This window comes from Sminthopsis crassicaudata, chromosome 2, assembly GCF_048593235.1.
Source record: "Sminthopsis crassicaudata isolate SCR6 chromosome 2, ASM4859323v1, whole genome shotgun sequence".
Taxonomy (NCBI): Eukaryota; Metazoa; Chordata; class Mammalia; order Dasyuromorphia; family Dasyuridae; genus Sminthopsis; species Sminthopsis crassicaudata.
The window spans coordinates 412,401,988-412,427,053 of NC_133618.1; the positions used below are offsets into that span (position 1 = coordinate 412,401,988).

Here is a 25,066-nt window from a genome sequence, read left to right on the forward strand (position 1 = left end):
ATTAAAGAAGATGGAATCAAGGATACATGTAAAAGGGTTCACCTTGGCACTTTTGCTGTCAGACATATGGCACTATGTTTGTCATCTGATTACCAAACTAATGAAAATTTGAAAATGCAACTATATGGTATACAACATCTTAGGATAGTTTAAGAGAACACAGCGATATCTGTGAATCGAAGAACATACTAAAAGAATGCGTATTTTTAGAGTTTGTTGAAAAGATATCCCTAGTTTTGGGCTCCTTTTTCATTTAAAAAAAAAGAAAAAAAAAACACAACTAAGAACAAAAATAACAAAACAAAAAAACAAAAAAAACAACTCAGGATTTTCAGAGGAAAATAGTATAATTAGGTAATTTTCCCTGTCTTTTTCTGAATTATCTTTCCTTCAAAGCTCAACTATTTCTGAATCTCTTGTCTCCTCTACTCCTAAAAAAAACCCAAGATCCTTTCCTAATAACCTCTTAAGTCAAGTTGGGTCATCCCAGACAAGAGAATTTTATATTTGATCTTCTTTTATCTGAGATTGTTGCTTTTGCAAGAGAGTCTTGTAAAGTCTCTTGAAGCCTTCCTTTGACCCACTAAAAAGGGATGGGCTATGTGAGCTTGGTGAATCAGACATTTGGAAGAACGGGTGCAAGTATTTAGAAGGCAGTTTTTAGCTTTTTAGTCTAATTTAAGCACTATATAAGTCACAAGATCATCCTGCTTAGAATTAGTAACCCATATTTGTTATTTCTTTATACCCTATGAAATACTACAGCAAGTGAATCATTCTTCACCATGTATCCATTAATATCCTCTACCACCACCAAGTTCTGTACATTGCTTGGATACTTGTGGGGGCAGAATAGATAATGAGTGATGAGGATAAGTTCTGGAAGGCCCAGTTCCTCTCTGAAGAGCTTGGAACTAAAACTATGAAATTTCATTTTCCAGGCTCCAGGGAGGGAGAAAATAAAGCTTTAATTTGCATATTATTTAAATAACAGATTTCTTCCAAGTGGTTAAAATCTCCCTGATATACAGACGAACAGTTTTTTTCCCATAGATAATGGGAAGACCATGATCTTCTCTGGAAAAAAATGGTTCTTTAGTTCTATTTGGTTCACTTTGATTTATTTGATTCAAAATAGTCCATTTTGTTTATCACTTCCCCTCTCAATAATTTCCAAAATAGCAAACACATTTAGCTTTCAATAGAATTAAAACAAAATCCAGAAATCTCTCCTTTAAAAACATAATCATATGATAAAGTAACAAAAATCTAATAATCTGTAGTTGTTTCTATACTCTATTTCCAATTTGGACCTCTTACTAGGTTAGAACTCTACATGATGGTGGGGAGGATTTTGAGAAGAAGATACCTGATCTGGAGTAAAGAGGCTTCAATTCTTGTCTATCTATTTTCCTTTAGGAAATTAATTTCCCCCTCTGAGCTTCAGTTTCATCATCTTTATAACAGGAGTAGAGATGATTATAAATTCCTTTCTAAGTTATAAAACTAATAATTTAAAACAAGAAATCCAAATTATAATTTGAAAATGAAGTTAATTAAATACCTCTGCTTCTTCAAATAAGGAGGCCAGAAACATCTAGTCCACGTCATGCCAACATTAAGAGCTTTAATAAAAGATGGAATGCCATCTATGGAATATACCAATAGCCAACTGCAATATATCATTGATAGATCCTGTTTTTAATCCTTTTTGTGAATTCCAGTATCATGGAATCCATAGGAAAGATGAAAAACTTTGCACAAATATGTCAATACTATGCCTTTCAACTGTTTCTCTCCCCAATTCAGATTTTATTGGGCTTGGCACTCCACAGACATAATCTTTTTCTTTCCCTTTGGACAGAATGTGCTTAATTTTAGGGCTGCACACAAATCAGTCCTTTATAAAAAGAAAAAAATGGTTCCCTACACACATAACAGGCTGTAATTGGAATTCATTCTTTGACATGTAAATTAAAAACCAACCTCACTGAGATCTGAATCCCAAAGATAATCTTGTGAAAATGGACTCCAGTGCAAGCTTTTTCCCAAACCTTCACATTACTTTGCTTCATTATATAATCGAACCACAATCAGGGCTTTGAAATGGATATTAGGAGGAGACCAAGTCCAGCAATAGCACTGAGACAGTACAGCTGTCATTCCATTAGTACTTTTGGCCTCTTCCTCTATCTCCAAATAGACATATATTGAATACAAAACTTCTAATGTCTGATGGGCTGGCAGACAGGTGGGAAGACAAGCAGACAGGAAGGAAAGAGATAGAGAACCTTCTTTACATCAGACAGCCAATCTCCCCTTATTAAATGACTCTATTTCTAGAGTAGATTCCTTTGCTCACAGAGCTAACAATTTAAAGGCCTGAGAAGAAAAGAAGATTGGCATTCAATTTTTTTCTCAATGGCATGTGTTGATAAATTAAGTAAAGCTACCCCTGCAATCGGGACGGTTTCAGAAATACCTCTATGCAAATTAATTAGAGAAAACATTGTTATGGAATAGAAGGAATGAGAATAGTTTGGAATAAGGGTATGACTCTAGAGCTGAGTCTTTTGGCCAAAAAGTTTGGGAAAGGTGTTTTAAGTTTTATTTTGGTTTGCTTTAAAGCCTGTAAATTGTCAGATGTACTTTTATTTTACTTGACTGATTATAATCAGATGTATTATAATATAAACATTATTTGCATTAGGATAGGTCAGGGGGTTGTAAAAACATCTCTTGATTTGCTAAATGAAAGTGTGAAGTTGGTGAGAATAATCCTGACAATGAAAAACAAATCAAGCCTCCAAAAATTTCAAGAACCATAAATCTCCAAAGTATTCTCTTGGTCTTGAAACCATGTTAATTTTTTGGCTTTTTCCAAGTTAATCTAACCAACCCTTTGAACTGTCAAAGTTTGAAAATTGATCTACTAACTCCTTCTTAATGGTTGTAGAATTTTCAGTATTCTGGTTACATTAAATTTCTGAATTTCTCTGGAAACTCCTTTTCCATTTCCCTCAGAAGATGTCAGTGATAGTGCTAGACTTCAAAATTCAAATTAAAATTAACTCCAAAGCACATAAAAGAATTACCATGTGGGGCAGCTAGGTGGCTCATTGGATAGAGCATCAGTCCTCAAATCAGGAGGACCTGAGTTCAAATTTGACCTCAGACACGTAACACTTCCTAGCTGTAACCCTGGGCAACTCACTTAACCCCAATTGCCTCAGAAAAAAAAAAAAAAAGAAATATCATACACACTTGCATGTATATATTAACACACCCACACTCACACCCACACAATACAAATCTTCAAGACTATTCTCATTTCTAAAGATACTTCTATCCAATTAGTTCTTTAATCTCTTCAGCTTTGTCAAAGCTTTCTACCAAAAGCTGACTACTTTAAGTTTTCTGCAAGACAGCAATCAACTGAATTCCTATTAGCATCCATATTTAATTATATTAATAATAATTTTGCACATTTGCATATTATATGTTTGTATTGCATGTAAACGTTTCATTTTTAGTGAAAATTAAACATATATAGATGTGGAAATATAAATGACAATACTTATTTATACAGATAATATCTATATGCATTTCTAAATATATTCATATTTACATTTAATTTATTTTAAATAATTGTATTAATATATATGTTAATTTTAAGTTTTAAAGTTTTTGTATAACATGTTATTGCATATTATGGTATAAATTTATTATATATATTGTGTATATGTATATACAAACAAATAATCATACATATATGCATTCATTTGTGGGTCTGAGTTTGTTAAATCATTTGCCCTTTCCCTCATCTTCCTTTAGGGTGAATGGAAAATAAGACCAGAAATATAGTTGTCTTTTGCCTTAGTTAATGATAGGACTGTAATGAGGATGTTGAAGGTCTCCAGACTTCTAGGTTCTTAACTATAAACATTCATATGCTCTTCTCATAGTAATGGTAGGATTTGTGAGATTATTGGGAAGAATAGACTGGTATTACTGTAATTTGCTATCTTCCAAGTACAGATTTGTGCACAAAAGCTTCCTCAATTTGGACATCCTACTGCCCTCTTAAGCTGGTATTTTACTGTTAAATTTCCCAATTCCAGTAGACTAAGAAAACTGTGTGCTCTAAATCACATACTTCCAAATGATTTTTTAAATTTTCATTTCTTAATAATGAATGTATTTCTTAATTGGTCCTTAAATGGGCATTATCTGCATTTCATTTCCATCACTGAGAGTTGAGGTGTGATTATGTAAATATATTTGATTACCAAATTATCACTTTCTTTGAAGAATGTATGAGGACCTGAAGGTCACTTAGCAGGAAACCAGAATTCGATCCATGTATCCATTTTATATTTACCTCTTTCCTCCTTCTGCATCTATCAATAAGGACTTTCCCCATATTCATTTTGTACTTGAAATGGAACACAGTCAGAGACATTTACATACCTTCTCAGGGATGTAAGGAGGCTCAAATAAGTTAATAAATTAAAGATCTTCTTGAGCTATAATGTCCTATATAAATATCAGTTTTTGCCATCATTATCTTAAATCTCTGGGCAATGTTTCATTTCAATATTATCAAGCAACCATTCTTCCAAGTCCTGTGTGCAGGAATCTGATGTAGGCACTGATTTAACTTTTGCTAAACATGAGCTGACTTCTCTGAATATTATTTTTGTTATATTATACTCACAATGTAGCACAATGGATAGAGAGACCCTTGAAGTCAGAACAAGTAAGTTTAGTCCTGCCTGTGCCATGTACAGTCTATATGAGATGTTATTTAACCTCTCAGGGCTGTAGACAATTGTCTAAGATGTTAAATTAGAGAGCAGAATCTGTATTAGTACATTGACATTCACAGTTAAAATTTCTAACTTCTAGAACTATTTCGTCCTGGTTCAATAGCCCATTAACGGCCCAGAACTCTGGAGAAATGTATGTGAAACAAGGATTCTTACAACAAGGTGTTAACTCAGTGGAATTGATAAGACAATGGTTATCTAGTTTATCATGGTGATTAATAGTTCTCTAGTTCAGTATGATTGATTTAATCCTAAAACAAGATCTTAACTCAATGGAATTAAGATAATTATTCTCTAGTTTACATGTACTTAGCATAATTCTAAAAGTTGACACCTATTCTACAAGATTGACACCTATGATGATACTTGTAATAGAGTATTTAAACTGAGGACAAAGTCAGCCACAGTCATTTCATCTTTGATCAGCCTAGTGGTGGCTTTCCTGCCTCCTGGACTTTGGGAGAGACTGGTTCAGACTGGGAGACAGACTTGGAGGTAGAGAAAGAAGACTTGACCAGCCTCATGGTGGCTCTCCTGCCTTCATCACTTCTCCACTAATATCAAGGACTTGGGATGATCCTGAGATTCTCCAGGGAGCTAATCTGATTTCCCCCAACTTCCCCAACTACTTTTCTTTCCTTCCCTACTTTCCTTCTTCCCCAGTGGTTTGTTTCTGACTACCACTTCCCTCAAGCATCCCTTCTCTTTTTTTTACCCCACCATTCCTCTTCTTCCAGTACAATTCCTTTTCCACCCCAGTTTCTTTTTTATGTCAGTACAGTAAAGTCAAATTATACCTACATTCTCTAAGTATACCCCTAACAAAAACACATTTATTGAGAGCTAAACATATTATATCATCTTCCCATATGGAGGTGTAAACATTTTAATATTTCAAAAAAAAATTTACCTTTTTATGCTTCTCTTGAATTCTATATTTGAAAATCACATTTTCTGTTCAGCTCTGCTTTTTTCATCAAAAATAAATGAAATTCATCTATTTAATTGAAAGTCCATCTTTTTTCCTAAAAAAAAATCATTAATTTTGCTAGATAGTTGATTCTTGGCTGCAGTCCAAATCCCTTTGCCTTCTGGAATAACATATTCTAGGCCCTTCAGCCCTTTAAAATGGAAAGTATTAAGTTCTGGGTAATCCTGACTGTGGCTCTTGTGATTTGCATTGTTTCTTTTTGGTTGCTTGCAGTATTTTCTCCTTGATCTGATAATGCTGTAATTTAGCTGATATTGCTTAGAGTTTTCATTTTGGGGTTTCTTTCAGAAGCTGATCAGTTGATACTTTCAATGTTTATTTTACCATCTGTCTCTAGGACATCAAGGTAGTGTTCCTTGATGATTTTGTGAAAGATGTTGTCTAGAATACTTTTTTCATCATGATTTTCAAGTAGTGCAATAATTCTTAGACTGTCTCATCTGGATGTATTTTCCAGATCATTTATTTTTCCAATGAGATATTTTATATTTTCCTTTATTTTTTTCCCTTTTTGTTTTGGTTTTCTTTGACTGATTCTTGAAGTCTCACTGAGTTATTCACTTCCATTTGTTCAATTGTAATTTTTAGTGAATTATTTTCTTCAGTTAGCTTTTTTATCTCCTTTTGCATTTGGCCAATTGAACTTTGAAATGAGTTCTTCTCTTCATTGGAATTTTTTTCCATTTCACAATTTCTGTTTTTCAAGGAGTTGTTTTCTTTTTGCCAATTTGATAAATATATTTTAAGGAGTTATATTCTTTGATCATTTCACCAAATCTATTTTAAGGAGTTTTCTTCATATAATTTCTTTGTTTTCTTTTCCAACTCTCTTGCAAAGCTCTCGTTTCTTTTCCCTATTTTTCTTCTAACTGTCTTTTAATGTCCTTTTTGAATTCTTCCAAGCAAGCCTTGTAAGATGTCAACCAACTATTATCACTCTTTGTGCCTTTATCTGGAGATGTTTTTAGTGTCCTTAGGATTTGAGCTCTGTTCTTCCTTGTCTACAGAAAAGCTATCTATGGTCAGAGATCTTTTTGCTTTTTGGCTCATTTTTAAAGGTTGAGGTCTGCTCTTAGGCAAATGGGAGATTGTTCCAAGTTTCCTCCACAGGTGGCAGTGGCTTCACACTGCCATTGGGCCAGTGCTGCTGGCTTCCTTATTGTGCTAGGTAAGTGTGGCCAAGACCTGCATTATGTTGTGGTACAGGGACTCATTATTTTCCTTCTGTACTTTTATTAGAGGTCTCAAAACTAATTTGCTGATCCATTAGCTATTGAACCAGGACAAAATAGGAAACACTACAGTATTTTGGCTAAAAGCCTCCCAGTAAATATTTCCAGCATGAGGAGACCATTCTGCCTTGAGGCCCTGCACTCCACTTGTGTTAGGCTACCTTTTACCACTGTTCCTCTTATGCCACTTCCCTCCTTCCCTTCCCCCATCCCCATCCAATTGAGACAGATCTTTCCTGAAGTTTTTCCAAAATATCTTCTGCTGGAAATTTGTTACACTCCAACTATTTGTGGGTTCTGTCACTCCAAAACCAGTTCAGAAGCTTGATCTGATGTTGATCTCAGGGAAACCAGGAAGAGCTCAAACAAAGACCTATCTATTTTCCGCCATCTTGGCTCTGCTACCCTATCTTTTGACTTGTAAAGACATCTTATCTTGTGTTTCATTAAAAAAAAATTGACAAGGGACCAGTATCCCACCCCTTATTTTATAGACAAGAAAACTAAGAACTAGAGAAGGCAAGTGAATTCCTCCATGCTGCATAGTTACTGAATCATAGAACTAGAAGCAGGGCTTAGGCTTCTTTACCCCCAGGCCAGAATTCTTTCTCTTATAACCTTTTGTGCTGGAATAACTCAGTTGGTATGGTAATATTTATATTCTATGGAAGTAAGTTTAGGATTTGTATGTTAAATTAAAACCAAAGAACTTCCATCTTTTAGAGAATTTGTATAGATTCCATCCCTCTTTATGGAGTATTTCTCATCTTAATATCTAACATGTCAGCAAAAATATTTTAAATGCAAATGATATGACTATACCTAAGCAGTCTTTTTGTTCAGAGGGGCATCAAGTATTCTCCTTTTTTTTTTTTTTTTTTTTTTTTGAGACTGGGGTTAAGTGACATGCCCAGGGTCACACAAGTAGGAAGTATTAAGTATCTGAGACCAGATTTGAACTCGGGTCCTCCTGAATTCAGGGCTGGTGCTCTATCCACTGTGCCACCTAGCTATCTCCAGCATCAAGTATTATCAGATAAAATACATGATCCAGGTATGGACCATGCGTGCATATTTTAATATTTCTCCCAAGACAACCAAACCAGTCCTGGGACTTTCTAAAAGGTTAAATAAGCAGACTTTCTGATGTCCCAGTAGTAAAGAACTCATGGAGAAGCTACATATAAAATAATATTTTAATTAATTCCAGTGACTAAACATCTGGTGCTGATATGTAATTAACCTGCATTTTGGAGCCTAAGTTGAACAAAAGGAAGCATGATTTTTTTGAAGCAAATCTGCAAGTTATTTATTAAAATAATGGGGTGAATTAATGGTTGTTATTAATTAGGATACAGTGTTGAATATAAAAATACAGTTATATTATTGATTGTTTTATCATTCTCCCAGAAGCCTAGAGGTTCTCTTTTAACAAATGCCAAAAAATATACCATAACAGGATATTTGCTAATGGAGTTCACACATTCTCTGTCTCTGTCTGTCTCTGTCTCTCTTTCTTTGGCTCTGTCTTTCTCTCCCTTCCCCATGAATACACATGCCTACACACACACACACACACACACACACACACACACACACACACACACATACACACACACAAATACACACACTACTTGCTTTTGCAAAGAAGCATATTCTGTAGGCAGCTATGTGGGTCTCTTATTTGGCTAAGATAAGGACTTCAGCAAGGCTTTTAAATAAAATGCTTTTAATTCCAAATCACTTCAGAAATTAGATAGATTCAGCAAAATAGTAAGGGATAGCACCCTTTATATAAATTAAAAGCCATGAAATCTCTGTGTTTTAGCTCTCTGAGCTTAGAAGATACTTCTTTTGGAAAGTGCTTGTTTACAGTCTTTTGAGTATTTGGTGATCAGTTTGCTACCCTGAGCTGAAGCTACAAAAATACTTTTAATAGAGGGACAGGGAGGGATGATTTTTTTTTTTTTGCACTGCAAAGCATTCTATGATGTTGTGGTAGAAGGGATAAAGCGTCAGAGTGACTAGATTTCTGGAAAAAATGCGTTTGTATCCTATATATTTATTAACTCTGGGGATCAGTTTCCTCAACAGTAAATTGAAGATAATAATGGCCCTTCCTTACAGGGTTGTTGTGAGGATTAAATGAGATAATAATTTATGCAAAGTATTTTGTACACTTTTAAAGGGTCATATAAATGTGAGATAATATTAAACATAGAAAATTATCTTTTTTCACATGACTCACTATGCATTTTAGAAAACAATAACACTCTGGCAGCTTGGATAATAATTGAATTTTCTTTCACCTAGAGTTGTAGATGTACTTCACAAGGATGGCAATAGTATGATATAGTAATTGTCAATATTGTATTCTCAGTATATAAGTGCATTCAACCACATAACTTTTCTCCACTCCATTCCCCTCCTCATAGAAGGTAATCTTTGAATTGCACAGATCAAGAAGCTAATAAATGCATTCCTTTACATAGGAGTTCAGGTTTGAACTCTGTTCAAATGGGGTATTCCCATAGACCATCTCAAAACTGCATTTCTTTGCTTTGTCTTTATAGACAAAGTGTATTACTAATAGTAATAGTAATTGGTATTTAAATAGTGCCTTAATTTTCCAAATGCTTTATAAGTATTATCTAATCTTGTCCTCATAACAACCCTAAGAATTAGGTGGTACCATTATTACTTTGCAAATGCAAAAACAAAAAAAAAAAAAAAAAAACAAAAACAACTGAGGGAGAAATAAATTAAGTGACTGGCCCAGAGTTCCACAACTGGTAAGTGCCTAATGCCACATTTCATTGAGGTCTTTATGACTGCAAATAGAGTGCTCTAATCATTGCATACTAGTTACATTGACTGCAAAAGATAAAGGCAACATAGTGAAATGAAAAAAATATTCAACTGGAAATCTTTCCCTATTTCCATTTTTGCCAATAGTTTGCTATGTGACCTTGAACAAAGTAACTTTTTCCTCCCCTAGTAAAATTAGAATATTATAAAAGATGATTTTGAATTGCTTTTGAATGTAAAAATTCTGTGACTCCATGTTTCATCCAATAAGAACTCTCCTTTCTATGAAATTATAGGATGACCAGTTATGAAATGATCAATAAATAGAAACATTTATTAAATTCTTACTATGTTCCAGATATTTTGCTAAGCTCTGAAAACATAATAAGAGGCAAAAGACAGCCCCTGCTGTTAAGGAGCTTACAATCTATTATGGCAGACAATATACAAACAATTATATACAAAGCAAGCTATTACCTGATAATTAGAAAATAATGTAGAAAAGGCACTAGAATTAAAAAGTCTTAGAGAAGACTTCCTATAGAAGGTGGGATTTTAGTTGGGGTTTAAAGAAATCCAGGGACATTAGTAATTAGAATAGAGAAGGGAAAATAGAGAACAGCTTGAAAGAATGCTAACTTCACTTTCCAAAGATGATATTGAATCTTTGATTCACTTGATCCACTGATTTGCATGATAGCATATATGCAATAATCAATGACAAAAATAATTGGTACCAAGCTACTTATAACATGGTATGATAGGAAACACTTTTTACATTTTTTAAAAACTCTAACAATATAGCATTCTATATTTTGTTTATATATTTTAAATAGGGAATCTCTATGACCTAAGTTGGGATAGAATTGTAAGGTACCATCTTAACAACAAGGTTTCAAAATCAAGGTTCCCCCTCCCCCCCACCTTGTAATCTTTGGGGAAATCTAATCTTTCTCTGAGTGCTGCTCAAGTACATGGCCCCATGCAGCTTGACTTTATGCATAATTTCCTGTCAGCCTGTTTCAAAGCCTGGACCTGTTTTACATATCTGAATGGCAATGTGTAAAAATAGCAGGTTCACCTTGAAGCTTCTTAGGTAATCTAAAAACTATTTACCATTTTGATGATTTTTTTTTTCTGCCACAGATTGGGAAGTGAGAAAGCATGGCGGCCCCTACTGCTGCCTTATGATGCTCACAGGGCTGCTCAGTAGGGTCCCTTAGGAAGTGAGAAGTGTAGTAAGGAGAAAAGGTGTTTGTGATGGGAGGAGACAGGTGGAGGGTCAGAAAGGTTTGGATTAGTGTCAGCAACAAAGAAACATGTTGACTTAAAGCTCATCCTTTTGTTAGAATTTACATTGTAGGTTTAACTGTAATAGAGGAGAACCAAAACATTTAGTTGTATAGTTTATTAAATATCTGTCCATTTTCAAAACTTGTTGCAGAGGACATAAAAATCAAGTGGACAAGCACAGATAACATTTTTTTTGCTGCTATTGGACAAAATTTCGTGATTGTAGTAGAATCGATTCTTGTGCTGTAAAGTGTATATTAACAAAAAATTAATTTGAACAAAAGCTCTCCCTAATAGGCAGGTTACAGAAAATAGAGTTTCTTTCTTAATAGCCTAAGACAAGAAGACACAGAAAGATTAAGTGATTTCATTAAGATTATAAAACAAGTAGTTTAATCTCATAGCCCCCAAATCCTATATTTATCAGTCTTTTGCTCCCAACAGATTTTCAGCCACCATAAACAAGAGTAGGAATAGCTTTTAACTCTTAAAGGTACTTTTTTTCTTTCTTTGTTTTTATGGACAAGTATCTTAAGAAACTAGATAAAGTTAACAGTTTGAGCATATCATTTGGTTACAGTTAAATGAACATTTCTCACTGCTTTTATCTGTATCCCATGACTAGATTAGAAATTTCAGAAATGGGCCTAATCTTTGAGATCTATGTCCCTGTCCTTTCTTTTGGGGAGGGAAAGAGAAAGGGAAGAGGCAATATGGTATAGTAGTAAGAGAAAGAGCCTCAAAATTTGGAAGACCCTGACTCAAATAATGCCTCTTACACACACTAGGCAAATCCTTTAAACTCAAAGTGTTCTAGGCTAGTTTCTAAATGCATAAATAGCAGCCCCCCTTAGAATTCTTTCTATTATTCATACAAAATACTTACACTTCTCTTTTAATCATTACACTGGTTGACTGTCCCTCATATGTTCAATAAACATTTATTATTAAGCACCTTACACATACACATATAAAGGCCAAGGTCTCCCATTTCATTTAGGAGCACCTCCAGTCATCTTGATCTATATCTTGCCAATGAATACAGATGGTTCTATAGGAGAAAGTGAGGCAAGTTACTTTACCCCCTCCCTCAAATCCAATTCACTTGCATGTCACAGCATCACTTCCCTGATGTCATGTTCCTCTCTGAGAACAAAGGAGAAACAACAACAACAACAACATCAACAACACATGTAGAATATATTCCCTCCTCACCTCTGTCTTATTTTAAGACAGCTTAAGAACCACCAAACATTAAGTCTTTCTATATTACTTCTAAATGCTTGAGCCTTCAGGCCAATTATCACTACACTAGATTTCCCTGTGTAGATCCATACCATTTGCCCTTCAGCGCAGTATATAGAATACTAGGCCTGGAGACTGGAATACCTCAGTTCAAATCTGTCCTCAAAAATTTATGAGTTTTGTCAGAGCAAGTCACCTAACATTTGTTTGCCTCAGTTTCCTCACCTTTAAAATGAGAATAATGACAGCACTTACTTAACATGGTGACTGTATGAAGCATAGTTCTTACCACATAATAGATCCTATAATACATTATTTCTTTCCCTTTTCTCCTTCCTTCCCCTATTAGAATATTAGCTGCTCAAGGACAGATAATGGTTTTCTGCTTATATTTGTATTCATACTATTTAGCACATTGCCTAGTATGTAAGTTCTTAAATATTTGCTGACTTGACTTATTGATTGATCAACTGATTGTATGTCAAATCCTCAATTAAAAATGATCATTTAAGGGCAGCTAAGTGGCGCAGTGGATACAGCACCAGCCCTGAAGTCAGGAGGACCTGAGTTCAAATATGGTCTCGGACACTTAACACTTCCTAGCTGTGTGACCCTAGGCAAGTCACTTAACCCCAATTACCTCAGCAAAAAAAAAAAAAAAAAAAAAAAAAAAAAAATCATTTATTCTCTGACCTTAACAAGTGCCTGACAAATTGTAGATACTCAATAAATATTTAATTACTGCATAACTGACTGAGGCATAAGTATGATACCATAGAGTGGACCAAAGGCAATTTTTCATACACTAGAAATAACTATTCTCCATTTGTAAGATATGTTCCCCAGTGTTTGCTACCTAACCATTACCTGTGAATTTACTAATGAGATACTGATTTTATAAGATCCCAAATTCACTTATAAGTTCTTTTTTTGTAATTATTATTCTGAAGATTCCTGATTCAACAAACAAATATCATGTAACTTGCACATATTAACCATTTAATAACTTTGGAAATGAAATTGGAAATGAAGGTATTTTAAAGAAACAATAGAATAGGAAGAAATGTCCCATATGCACCAGTAGGTAAAAGAATCTATTCTAGGACATGACTAAATATATTGCAGTTTGTGGGTAAAATGGAATATCATTGCACTGTAAGAAATGATGAAAAGAATTTAGAAAAGCATGGGAATACTTCTAAAATAAATCTCAAATAAACGAAACTAACAAAGAAATATACAGCGAGACAAGAATGCAAATGGAAAGAACAGTAATAATATCATAAACAACAACAATAATAAAATAAACTCTTCATAATTATAGTTATATTTACCAAGCTTGGTCCTGAAGATTTGAGAAAGTGTACCTCCTTCCCACCTTCAAAGAGGAGGAAGATTACGGATATAGAACATTATATAAGCTATCAGACCTATTTATTTAGATTTGGGTAACACAGGGGCATAGTAGAAAAAATCCAGAATCAAGAGTGTAGTTTAGGTAAGAATGAAGACATGGCTAGCCTGAAAAACACAGCATTTAGAAGAAATAAAAAAGGTTTATTACTGAAATCTATGGGAAAAACAAACAAAAAACCACCTAAAACATGCTTTCCACAAGGATCCCAAATTCAGAATGGAAAAATGAGTCTCAGATTCAAGGAAATGATTGATAACCAGGATTTTGGTCTCATTTGTTATTCTACTTTAAGTGAAGAAAAAAATCTGGAAAATTCTTTAAATCATTCCCATAGTGTTGTCAGTGTAGACAAAAAATATACCTAACTTGCCTACTGATATAAAGAAAGAAAAATGTAAGTATATGGGTAGAGAATTTCCAGAGAACTATTTTATTTTAAAATAATGTAGTGTATTTATGTAAACTATTTATCTGGTAAAAACTATTTATATGTGTAAATGAGATTTGAAAACATTAACTGGGCTATTTATAGGTGTATTTTTAAGTAATTTGTACACTGGTTCAAATGACTCCATGTTCTTTTCCAGGAAACTATGTTGTAATGTCTGTATACTTTGACCTGAGCAGAAGGATGGGATATTTTACCATTCAGACTTACATTCCCTGCACACTCATTGTTGTCTTATCTTGGGTATCTTTCTGGATCAATAAGGATGCTGTTCCAGCCAGAACCTCATTGGGTGAGTTGTTTTTCATGGGTTCATATACGTGTGGATCAGAGGTTAAAAGGAAGAAATTTTGCTATAATGAATACATAATTGTCTGGCTATGGTAATTTTTCAAAAAAACTTTGCCCAAATTTACAAATAGTCAGTGTAAAGTCTATGTTGCAATAGAAAGTGAGAAAACTGGTGCTATTTCATTTGTTTCAGGGCTAAAGGTATTCATTTGCATCACAAATATTCAGAAGCAGATTTACTAAAGGATAATTCATTTATCAAAGCTTCTTAGATAGGAAATGTTAGGGAATTAATGAAATCATAGAAGTCTATCATAAGATGTTAAAACTATTTTTTCACTTCTCTCCTTAATTCCATTCTATATAGAAGATTTATTTTTGCTGTTTTTAAGGAGTAATATGACTATCTTTACCCAGACATTATCATCTTTTTTTACAGGTATTAATGTTAATGTAGTCTGAAAAACTTAGTCCTTACAAAAATTTTTTTCTAGAGGAATAAAAAAATTACATTATATATGTGTATGTATATTTATAGGTACACACATAGGCACATGGTAGATAAATGTATGTGTATATGTAAAGAGAAAGAGATTTATATGTATTACCCTCACTATATGAAAATATGAGAATTATTCTCAAGAAATTGAAAAGCTATCATGAGAATTATTATATTCTTCTTAATCCCATGTAGCAGACAGAACAATGTTTAGAAGATGCAGAGAGCCAAATTTAGACTTTATATAAGGAAATTTTTTAACCAATTTACAACAATGTATATGAGCTACTTCAGAATATGTTGATTCACAAGTCTTGCAAAAAAGTCCAGATAACTATATTAAGAATACTGTGAAGAAAATTCTGTGGTTCTAGATATACAAACCCATATACACATGGATAATAAAAACAACCAGAAAGCAAAAAGTAGTATTTATATAGCACTTGACAATTATCCAAAATGCTTCACATGTATTATTCCATTTGATCTTCACATCAACATTGTGAGAGAGTTGCTGTTGTTTTCCACTTTGGCTATTCTCTGCAGTGCTATCAATGATCCAAGACCATTGTGCACAATTTATGATGAAAAATAGTATCCATCCCCAGAGAAAGTACTCAATGTGGATTGAAGCCTCTTTTGTTAACTGTGTTTTACTTGAGTTTTTTTTTTTTTGGGGGGGGGGGGGCGAGTAGGTTTACATTTTCTTTATTTTTTTTTTCTTTTTCTGAGGCTGCGGTTAAGTGACTTGCCCAGGGTCACATATCTAGGAAGTGTTAAGTGTCTGAGACCAGATTTGAACTCGGGTCCTCCTGAATTCAGGGCTGGTGCTCTATTTACTGTGATCCACTGTGTCATCTAGCTGCCCCTACATTTTCTTTATAACATGACTTTTATACTTTCATACAAATGTCTTGCATTCTTTCATATGTGCCTTCTCAATTGTGGAGAGGAGGAGGGAGAAGAAAGAAGAGAATCTGGAATTTGTTTTAAAAACAAATGTTAAAAATTGTTTTGCATATAACAGGGGGAAAATAAAATACTAAATAATGGAGAAAATGTTGAATGTTGTACACCCAGAGAAAGATAGTAGAGAAGAAAGAAAAAATAAATTTGAATCAGAAGATATAAATTTGAATCATGTGTTCATTATTTACTAAAGTGATCTTGGGAAAGCCAATTATCCTCTCTTTTACTAAGATTCTTCTTTTGTAAAATGAAGAAGTTGGCTTAGATGATTTTGAAGTCTTTTACACCTTTAACTATTAAACCTTGTTTTACTTAAATCTCTAAAAGGAATCCCAAACTTCAGTTAAATTCAAGCTTGGATTAAATTATTAAAGCAAGAATTGTGGTTATAACAAGCTAAAACAGAGGGAAAATATTTTAAGTAAAAAGATACTTAGTAGGTTAGAGGAAATATTATATAGATTTTTGGGAGAGTTTCCAAATCAGTGAGAAGATGCATTTGTTAAGAGACAGGTCAATTCTCTGAGAGCCTCCAGAAATGTGGATCATAACATCTAAAGGAGTTGTAAGAGGAGAGAAGTCAGACAACGCAATAGCCTCTCAATCAGAGAGGTCAGAGACAGCAATTGCTTTTCAGTCTCCTTGTATCATCCTCTCACAAGAGGAGATCCATTCTGGGTTGGATCTCCAGCAGCCACTGTCAGTTGGCTCCCATATATTCCAACAGTTCTCTCGTGTATTCCAACATGCTTTGATTTCACTAGTCATTTACCCAAAAAAAAAATATGATACTTATCTAGAAATGGGGAAAAAAAGGAGTTTCATCTTTAGATTGGTAAAATTGTTCCAACAATCTTTCCTACACCCCATTTCCACCCCATCATGCACAAAACTCTATTCATTGCTTTGTCTTTTTTGTTTGGCTCCTACTAAAATGGACTATTAAATTTACTTTAGGGAGTCCTCCCAGCAGAGAATGAGTTTCTATGTTTAAAGGTCTGATAAAGCTCATTGCCTTCTGGCTATCTCTGTGGCTAGGAGCAATTCTGGTGGACAAGCACAGCTTGTTTTAAGTTGATGAGATTTTTCTTTTTCTTTTTCCTTCAAGATAGTGAGTCACAAAGTGCAACATAGCAAAGCTTAACATTATTGAGATTTACTAGCTACTGATTCTTAAGAACAAACTTATCTTTAGTTTTGACTGGGCTAAGAAATGCAAAAACAAAATCATAACACATCTAGAAGGAACCTTAGATATTATAAAAGTCCATTATTTTACAAATAGGAAAGCAAAATTAAGAAAAGTTCATCAGTTTATGTCCTTGAGTAGTATTAGAATCAAGATAAGAATTCGAGACTCTTGATTTTCCTTGTACAATGATGTTTTCACCAAATAAATTGCTCTGTAAATAATTTTGTCATCTCTATTACTTCATTCTTCTTTGGTCATTTTTTCCCTTTAAGTATTGTCTCCATTCTTTTGAGAATATCAGATCTTTAAAGACAAAATTTGTCACTTTTATGTGTTTGTTTTCCCTGGAATTCAGTTTAGAGCCTGACACATCATAAGCATGTAGTATTTTTCATTGTTTCATACATTCATCAATTAATCATGGTAAAAATCCTTTCTTATATCCCTTGTGTTGGCATTTTTCTTTTAGTTAGATGAACACATGTGTTATTGTTTAACAAAAAGTATACTTGAAATCACAAGAAATTAATTCTAATCCTAGCTTTTCTACTTACTACCTACATGTTTTAGAAGTAAGTCAAATAATCTCTCTAAACCTCAATTTCATTCCTTATAAAATAAAAAAATGGACTAAATAGTCTATATTTTTCAGCTTTAATTCCATTTTTCTATGATTTTATCATACTAGGCGTGCTTAGGTTTCCCTTGGTATATTTGTAGATAAGAAGCCATTATAGATCCACTTAGGAATTATTAGTCAATATGTTCTAACTCAAGAAAAAGCTCCCTTGGTTCAGTTTTTCTTTCCCTTCCTCATTACATATACAGAGTTTGAGCATTATGGTGTCTCATAGTCTCATACTGATCACTGCTTGGTATAGTAATACTTTTGCTTTTTCTATTTTATCATGTTTTCTTTCTAGGCATTACTACTGTCCTGACAATGACTACTCTTAGCACGATTGCTCGTAAATCTCTCCCCAAGGTTTCTTATGTGACAGCTATGGATCTCTTTGTGTCTGTCTGCTTTATTTTTGTCTTTTCTGCCTTGGTGGAATATGGCACCCTGCATTACTTTGTCAGCAATCGGAAACCAAACAAGGACAAAGACAAAAAGAAGAAAAACCCAGTATGTACACTTCTTTTTTTGAAACTATTGGCATTATTGGTGTAGTTAGACCTTCAGGGTTTTTTAAAGAGCATGTCTAAACTGTTTCTTTTGTTAAACTTCAGATAGATGAGCTTGAGTTACTTAACTTAAAGATGGGGACAATAATTTAAGTTTAGCCAGCCATAAAGAATGAGTAACTGATCCATTATGGTCATTAGAGACAACAGAGATATGTGTTTCTCAGGGGAAGACTTTATGTAATTGATGCATGCTGTGGGCTATCATAGTTATATAAAATGGGGCAATTTTATGCTGTATTCATTTTATGAGAAGTATTTTCACTGATGGAAGAGTTTATCTATCATCAAGTCATTAACTGGCTGTACTCCATTAGATTTTACTTATGTATCTCCCTCTAACCCTTCTAATCCTTCTCCCCAATATAATTTTTAAATTATTGATATTTCAGGACAAAATTCACTTCCTAAGCATCTCTCCAGATAGGTTTCTTAAGTTTAAAATGTGACCAGAATAATGAAAATAATGTTCTGTTGCAAAGAGAAAAAAAATTCAAAGCTTTTGTTTTTGTTTGAGAAATTTCACATACATGAGACATATAGATAATTTGAATATAAACAATGTATAAATGTATTTTGGACTTCTTCAGAATAGAGAGCTACCTGATGAAGTATTCCTTTGGCTACAAATTGTCTAAGTCTTCTGCTTAGTTATTTAGAAAAGAAAGCCAACCTCTTTTTGAATCACCCCATTCATCCAAATACCTTTCATATTACCAGGCACAAATTGTTGATGAATACCCATGAGAGTTTCTTGTACTTTAAAACAATTGCTATTATGGGGATAAGAGAAGAAAGAGTAAGTAAATGTAAACGTATATAGTATGCCAAAAGGATCAGGTGACCTACTCTCTATTTTACTCCACAAGGCAATGCGATGGGGAGATTGACATTTTGGCAGTTATTTGAGTCATCAGCTATTGAATCCTTTTGAGAGTCTCTAGCTTATGTTTTATTTTCCTTATGGCACCCCAGGTAACACTGCTGAAATTATTGCAAGAAGCAAATATGCACTTAAATATTAAAGTATACAATGGGCTAAGGTAGCTATAGCACTAATATTAAAAATAGATAGTGGGCCTTTGATTTCATTAGTACTGAGAACACTCAAAGGAGGAAACCTTACTTACCCAATTCAAATTGGAACCTTCTTTGGAATTTATTGTCTTAGAGAACTACTTACAACACTGACTAATTCAATGAGTTGTCCAGGATCAAATGACAGATATCTGAAGAAGGACTCAAACCCAGGTCTTCATGGCTTTGAGGCTGTTCCTCTATTAGGTACTACTGTCTGGAGAACTATTTTAACTTTAGAAAATGCTTATCTTTTATTTCCCCAATATGCAATAAGCTTTCTCTTTGCAGGTCTGTCCCTCTATTTTTTTTCCCCTTTGCCTCTGTACTTTTCCATTTTCTCTCCTTAATTTAATTTCAGTTTTTGTCCTGTTTCTTACTTGACTTCCTTCCTTTTCCATTTTCTTCTCCCAATAATTTAGTTCTATTAATGCCTTTCAGTATTACACCCAAAACAATAACATTGTGTTAACAGGCATTAAAGAGTCCATAAGAAATATCTTAATTTCTATAATCACACATTTTGTTTCAAAGATGAGAAATACTTATATTCTAAAATCTGTTGATTTGGATAGGTCAGATGAAGAAAGAATTGGCAAGGATGAGCAGGAAGAGAAGAAGGGTGACAAAATGCAAATGAGAAAATATGAATTGCTAAGATTATTGAATGTATTTTTTCATTTCTTAAATGAAGTAGATAATGTAAATCATTTCTTAGTCAAGAGAGCTGGCAAGTACCAAGACCTTTCAAAGAGGAAATAAGATACTTAATTCTCATGTACCAATATACTGATACTAAATAATCTTGTAAAAGCTTACTCTACTAATCAGATCTTTCTAATGAAAGGGTTTAGAAAAATATTCATAAAACATTTTCATATTGGATAAATAAGCAGTAGGAAGTTAGCTTGCAATGCACTGGGTTTTGTAGTTTTATTGTTAGTTTAGGTTCAGATAATATTAAATCAGAATAATATTGCCTTAACTGGAAATTCACTAACAATTCATGAATTTTTAATTTTTTTTCCTCCTCAGTCACAGGTCTTATAATAGTTGAGGACAATCCTTCTTTGTTTATAATTTCAGTTTTTTGGGTTTTTTTTTTAACCTACTATGCTTTGGGAATGTATCTTTAATTTATCTTATTTTGTCTTTTCCTCTTCTTTGTTTTCCTTTCTTTGTAAAAAAAAAATGTTATTTCTTTTCTGTCTACAAAACTAAAGCTTCTTCGGATGTTTTCCTTCAAGGTATAATGTTTTTTGGAATGGAAATTCACTGCATGCCACTGCTGAATTTAACTATTAACGCTTAAATGAGATTTTTTTAATAGACATTTAAGCATTCTACTCCAGGTAATACATCTAAGAAGTAGAAAATTCTACAGATTTAGAAATAAATTTGTAGAGTTGATTCAGCAGCTCCTACACCAAATCACAGATGTTTTTAATTCATTTGTAATTTAAAAACAGCCAACACCTTGAACAAAGTGGAACTTTCTCAAGTACCCTAAACCAAGATTTGGCCTTTTTTCTTAGAACCTCCATTCCACCAGTGCTGTATGGTTTTTACAACTCAAATGGACATCTTAAATCTCTGAAAATTATATTTTAAGACATAGTCTCTCCCGTTCTAATAAAATATATTTTAATGGTTTTTTTTTTCCCTTGCATGTAAAAACTGTCAGAGTCCTTTGAAAAAGAATTCTGAAACTGAAAATGTTTTATAGTAGAAAAAACACATCCATGCAAGTTTTGTACCTGGCTTTAAATAGGCTACTATTATTTAAGATAATAAATATTGTAGTTATCATTTTTATTGAAATTCTGGAAGTTCATTTCTAAATATCAACATAGTTGATTTTTCCTAATTCTTTAACAACCAAATTGGTAATGCAGAAGGAACTCCTTTGTCCTCTAATTCATTTTCAATTAGAAGAAGGGCAAGAATTCAAATATGCTGAATAGAAAGGAATGCTAATTTCTGTTCACCAAACACAATACTTTGCCATTCCAGTTGGTAAATTCATTGAAAATGCTCATTCATGTTGGTGAATTTGGCTAACATTTTCATATTCCTTAACAATGACCATTTAAAGTGAAATTTCATCTCTCTAATATATTAGTCATATGTGGAGTTATAACCCACGGATATTTTATATTGCTATGTAGTTAAAAGAGTTTGCTATTAGCACCATCTTTGTTCATTTTAACAGGCTATGTGCATACATGTAAGCATGATAGATGCCTTGGTTTCAAAGAAAGTATTCATTAAAAAAGTAATTCTCCATTCCATTTGATGCCTTCATGTCTCCAACATCACCTCCAATAGTTAGTGGAATAAAATCTCATGTAGTTTGGTCTAACCTTTTAGATCTTTGAGTTCATTTGTTGTTCAATTTCCTTGCTATAGCTATTAGCTTGATAATATTATTTTCAGCTGCATTGCTTAGCTCGAAACTTCAAATCTGCAAATGTGCTCTCTTCATAATTTAAATTTTATCATTGTAGATCACGATGTCATAGCAATTTCCTGAGTCCCCATTTGCTGAATCATCATTACCATTAAACATACTGTAGACAAAAAAAAGTTTGACTCTGAAGAGTCTCATTGACTCTTTCATTCCTTTCCCTTTTTATTATCCTCTTAGGCACCAACAATTGATATTCGACCAAGGTCAGCCACTATTCAAATGAACAATGCAACACACCTTCAGGAGAGAGATGAAGAATATGGTTATGAGTGTCTTGATGGCAAGGACTGTGCCAGTTTTTTCTGCTGCTTTGAAGATTGCCGAACAGGAGCATGGCGTCATGGAAGAATACATATCCGCATTGCAAAAATGGACTCTTATGCTCGGATTTTCTTTCCCACTGCCTTCTGCCTATTCAATCTGGTCTACTGGGTTTCCTATCTTTACCTTTAAATGAGTAGAGCAGTGATAAGAATCTTACTCAATGATTCCCATGGGGAGATAGTTTAAAGGTTTCCTTTAAATGTCTAGTTAATATAATCTCTCATATACTTTATATTGGTCTCAATTCATTTGTGCCATAATATAGAATATCTTAATCATGCCATGTCATTTGTCCCTAATTTTCCTTTGATTAATGTGATTTGGATATTACTGATTGAACTTATGAAAACTGTTATATAAATGGAAAATAGGAATGTTGAAAACAAAAGTAGATCAAAATGTGGCAGCTATAACAGAAATGGAGAGGCTATGAAGTTGAATTGGTAGGATATATTTTCCCTTCCATTGTACAAATACACACACACAATTTACCAAAATATGTGCAACATCTTTGCTTGGGGTAGAGAGACAGGTCAATCTTTACCTTAGAATTTTTTCATTTAGAGCATCATCATCTCTCAATTCAAATAAATGTTACTAGCCTAGGCAAGTTATCCTCCCATACCCCTAAGTTAATAATAAAAGAACAAATTACTATCCTTTTAAGAGCACATGTAAAATGTTGTAAATATGGAAATACCTTATAATGCTTAAAGTAGTGCATGCATCATTTTAGGGCCAAAATAAATGAAGCAAAGATATCATAAAGTATTGTCTTTTATTTTGTGGCTCTGGGCTTAAAATGAAAAATATAAATAGAATCATAAGGAATCAGGTCTGGGTTTGGGATCGGAGAGGAAAATTTAGCTGCCCTCTCATGCATGAAGACTAAAACAGCATTTTTATGTATGACAGTTTAATATATCTTATATATATATATAAACAAAATCTACATTTGCCTCTTCTAAATAATCTATGAATCAAAAAGTATTGCCAATTTCATATCTAGTTTATTAAGTGATTATATGTGCTTGATGCTATTTTTTTCTTGCTTTCTAGTCCATTAGATTGCAATAGAAATAATTCTCCATCACAAGATCTGCTTTAGGCTATTAATACATAAGCTGCTGATGACTCCTTCCATACCAAGCTCAAATGATATCTAGTTGTCTCAAATGGGGTATTTGTGGAGTGATAAATGATCTCTTGGATATAACCAGAAGGGTCAGAAGGAACTTCAGTTTTCAATCATTGTCATCTGGAATTTTGTTTTTCAGACAAAACTTTTTGTTTATTTATCTGTCAACTATAACAATGAAATTTTCTTTTTATTCCTTTTTGTATGCGAAACATTACTAATACACAGTCACTAGGACATTTGCTTTGATTTGTTTCCTCTATTTGTAGGAATGGGTTGGAGCCAAATCAACAACATTCTCTCATATGAATAACTAGCACAGGTTTCCAAAATTCATATATGACTGGTGATAAAGAGATGGAATGCAACTAAGAACAAGATGCCTTAAACACAGCAAGCATTCAATAAGTATTTATAAAGGAATGGCCCGCATAGGGATGAAACCAATGAACTTGGCATTGTCAAACTATATTCATAGTGAGCTAATCAAGATAACATTGAACAAGATAAATTGTGCCATATCAACAGTTTGTTTCACCTCATAGTTTTGTTTCTGTACAACAATATTCCTTTAATGTGCTTATCTTCTGTGGTATGGTTACTTGTAAGACCTAATCTAACCATAGCTAGTATATAATTTACCAATGACCCCAAATAATCAGAAGGGAATAAAAAGTATCTTTGCTAATAGACAAGCTGTGTGTAGTTTTTGTATTTTAAACCATCTATTCCATTTAGATGAATCCTGAAATACATTCAGCCACATGTTTTCCAAACTTTTGAACATATCTGATATTTTCAATTATGCAACCTTATTGCTGATGTAAATGCAATCAATTCTCTTTTAATATTTTTCTCTAATTGTCAAAGTATTAAAATGCTTGCTTTGGGAGAGTTCTTAGCAAATTTCAGTAATGAGAGATGTATTCTAGTCATGAAACAATTACTTTATGAGAGAAGAAGGCACAACAAAGCTTGTTTCCCAATCTTTGTATAGGTTTGGAAATTCATATGCACAGAAAGATTAACTAATTCTACCATCATCTATCCCTGTCAAAATGTATATTAAATCTTTTTCAAAAAGAAATTGCACAGACCTGTGGATTTTTACAATAAAACTGCTGCTCTTAAATACAAGAAGGTGGAATTTCCTTGCTGGTTTATTTGGACTATACTGTTTTAAAAGGTGGGTTTTCCCTTCTTTCTCAATGTCTTTTATTTTTGAACTATTTGTTTTACAATGAGGAAGGGTGGATAAGGTTGTCAATTGGATCATTATTCAATCAATAAACATTACTTATGCATTAACTATATACTGACACTTTACTAGGCTCTGGGGCAGAAGTAAGACAAAGGAAGACAGTCTCTTCTTTCAGTTTTCCTTATGAATGCCTATTTTGGTAGGCACCAAGTAGATAAATAGGTACAAATAATAATCCACACTAACATATATATGCATATCCCTGTATTTGTATACATATACACAAAATACAAGGTCATTTTATTGTTGTTTTTGGCAAGTGCACTAATAGCTGAGATGTGTAATATAGGAAGAAATTTTAAAAATAAGGAACAAAAAAGGTTGATGAGAAAAGTTTATAATGAAGGTGAAATTTGCCTGTATTTTTTTTCTTTTTCTTTTTTCCCCTTGATTT

At 33.3% G+C, this 25,066-nt stretch overlaps 1 protein-coding gene across 1 annotated transcript in view; it reads left to right on the forward strand.

Moving 5' to 3' along the window:
• The window catches only part of GABRG2 (gamma-aminobutyric acid type A receptor subunit gamma2), a 138,395-nt gene extending 115,354 nt beyond the window's left edge, over positions 1–23,041 (forward strand). Inside the window, exons 7-9 of the mRNA XM_074292001.1 lie at positions 14,403–14,555; positions 18,138–18,343; positions 22,127–23,041. Of these exons, the coding sequence (XP_074148102.1) occupies positions 14,403–14,555; positions 18,138–18,343; positions 22,127–22,402 (635 nt within the window). The 3' untranslated portion in view covers positions 22,403–23,041. The remainder of the gene's footprint in view (positions 1–14,402; positions 14,556–18,137; positions 18,344–22,126) is intronic.
• The last annotated feature ends 2,025 nt before the right edge of the window (positions 23,042–25,066 follow it).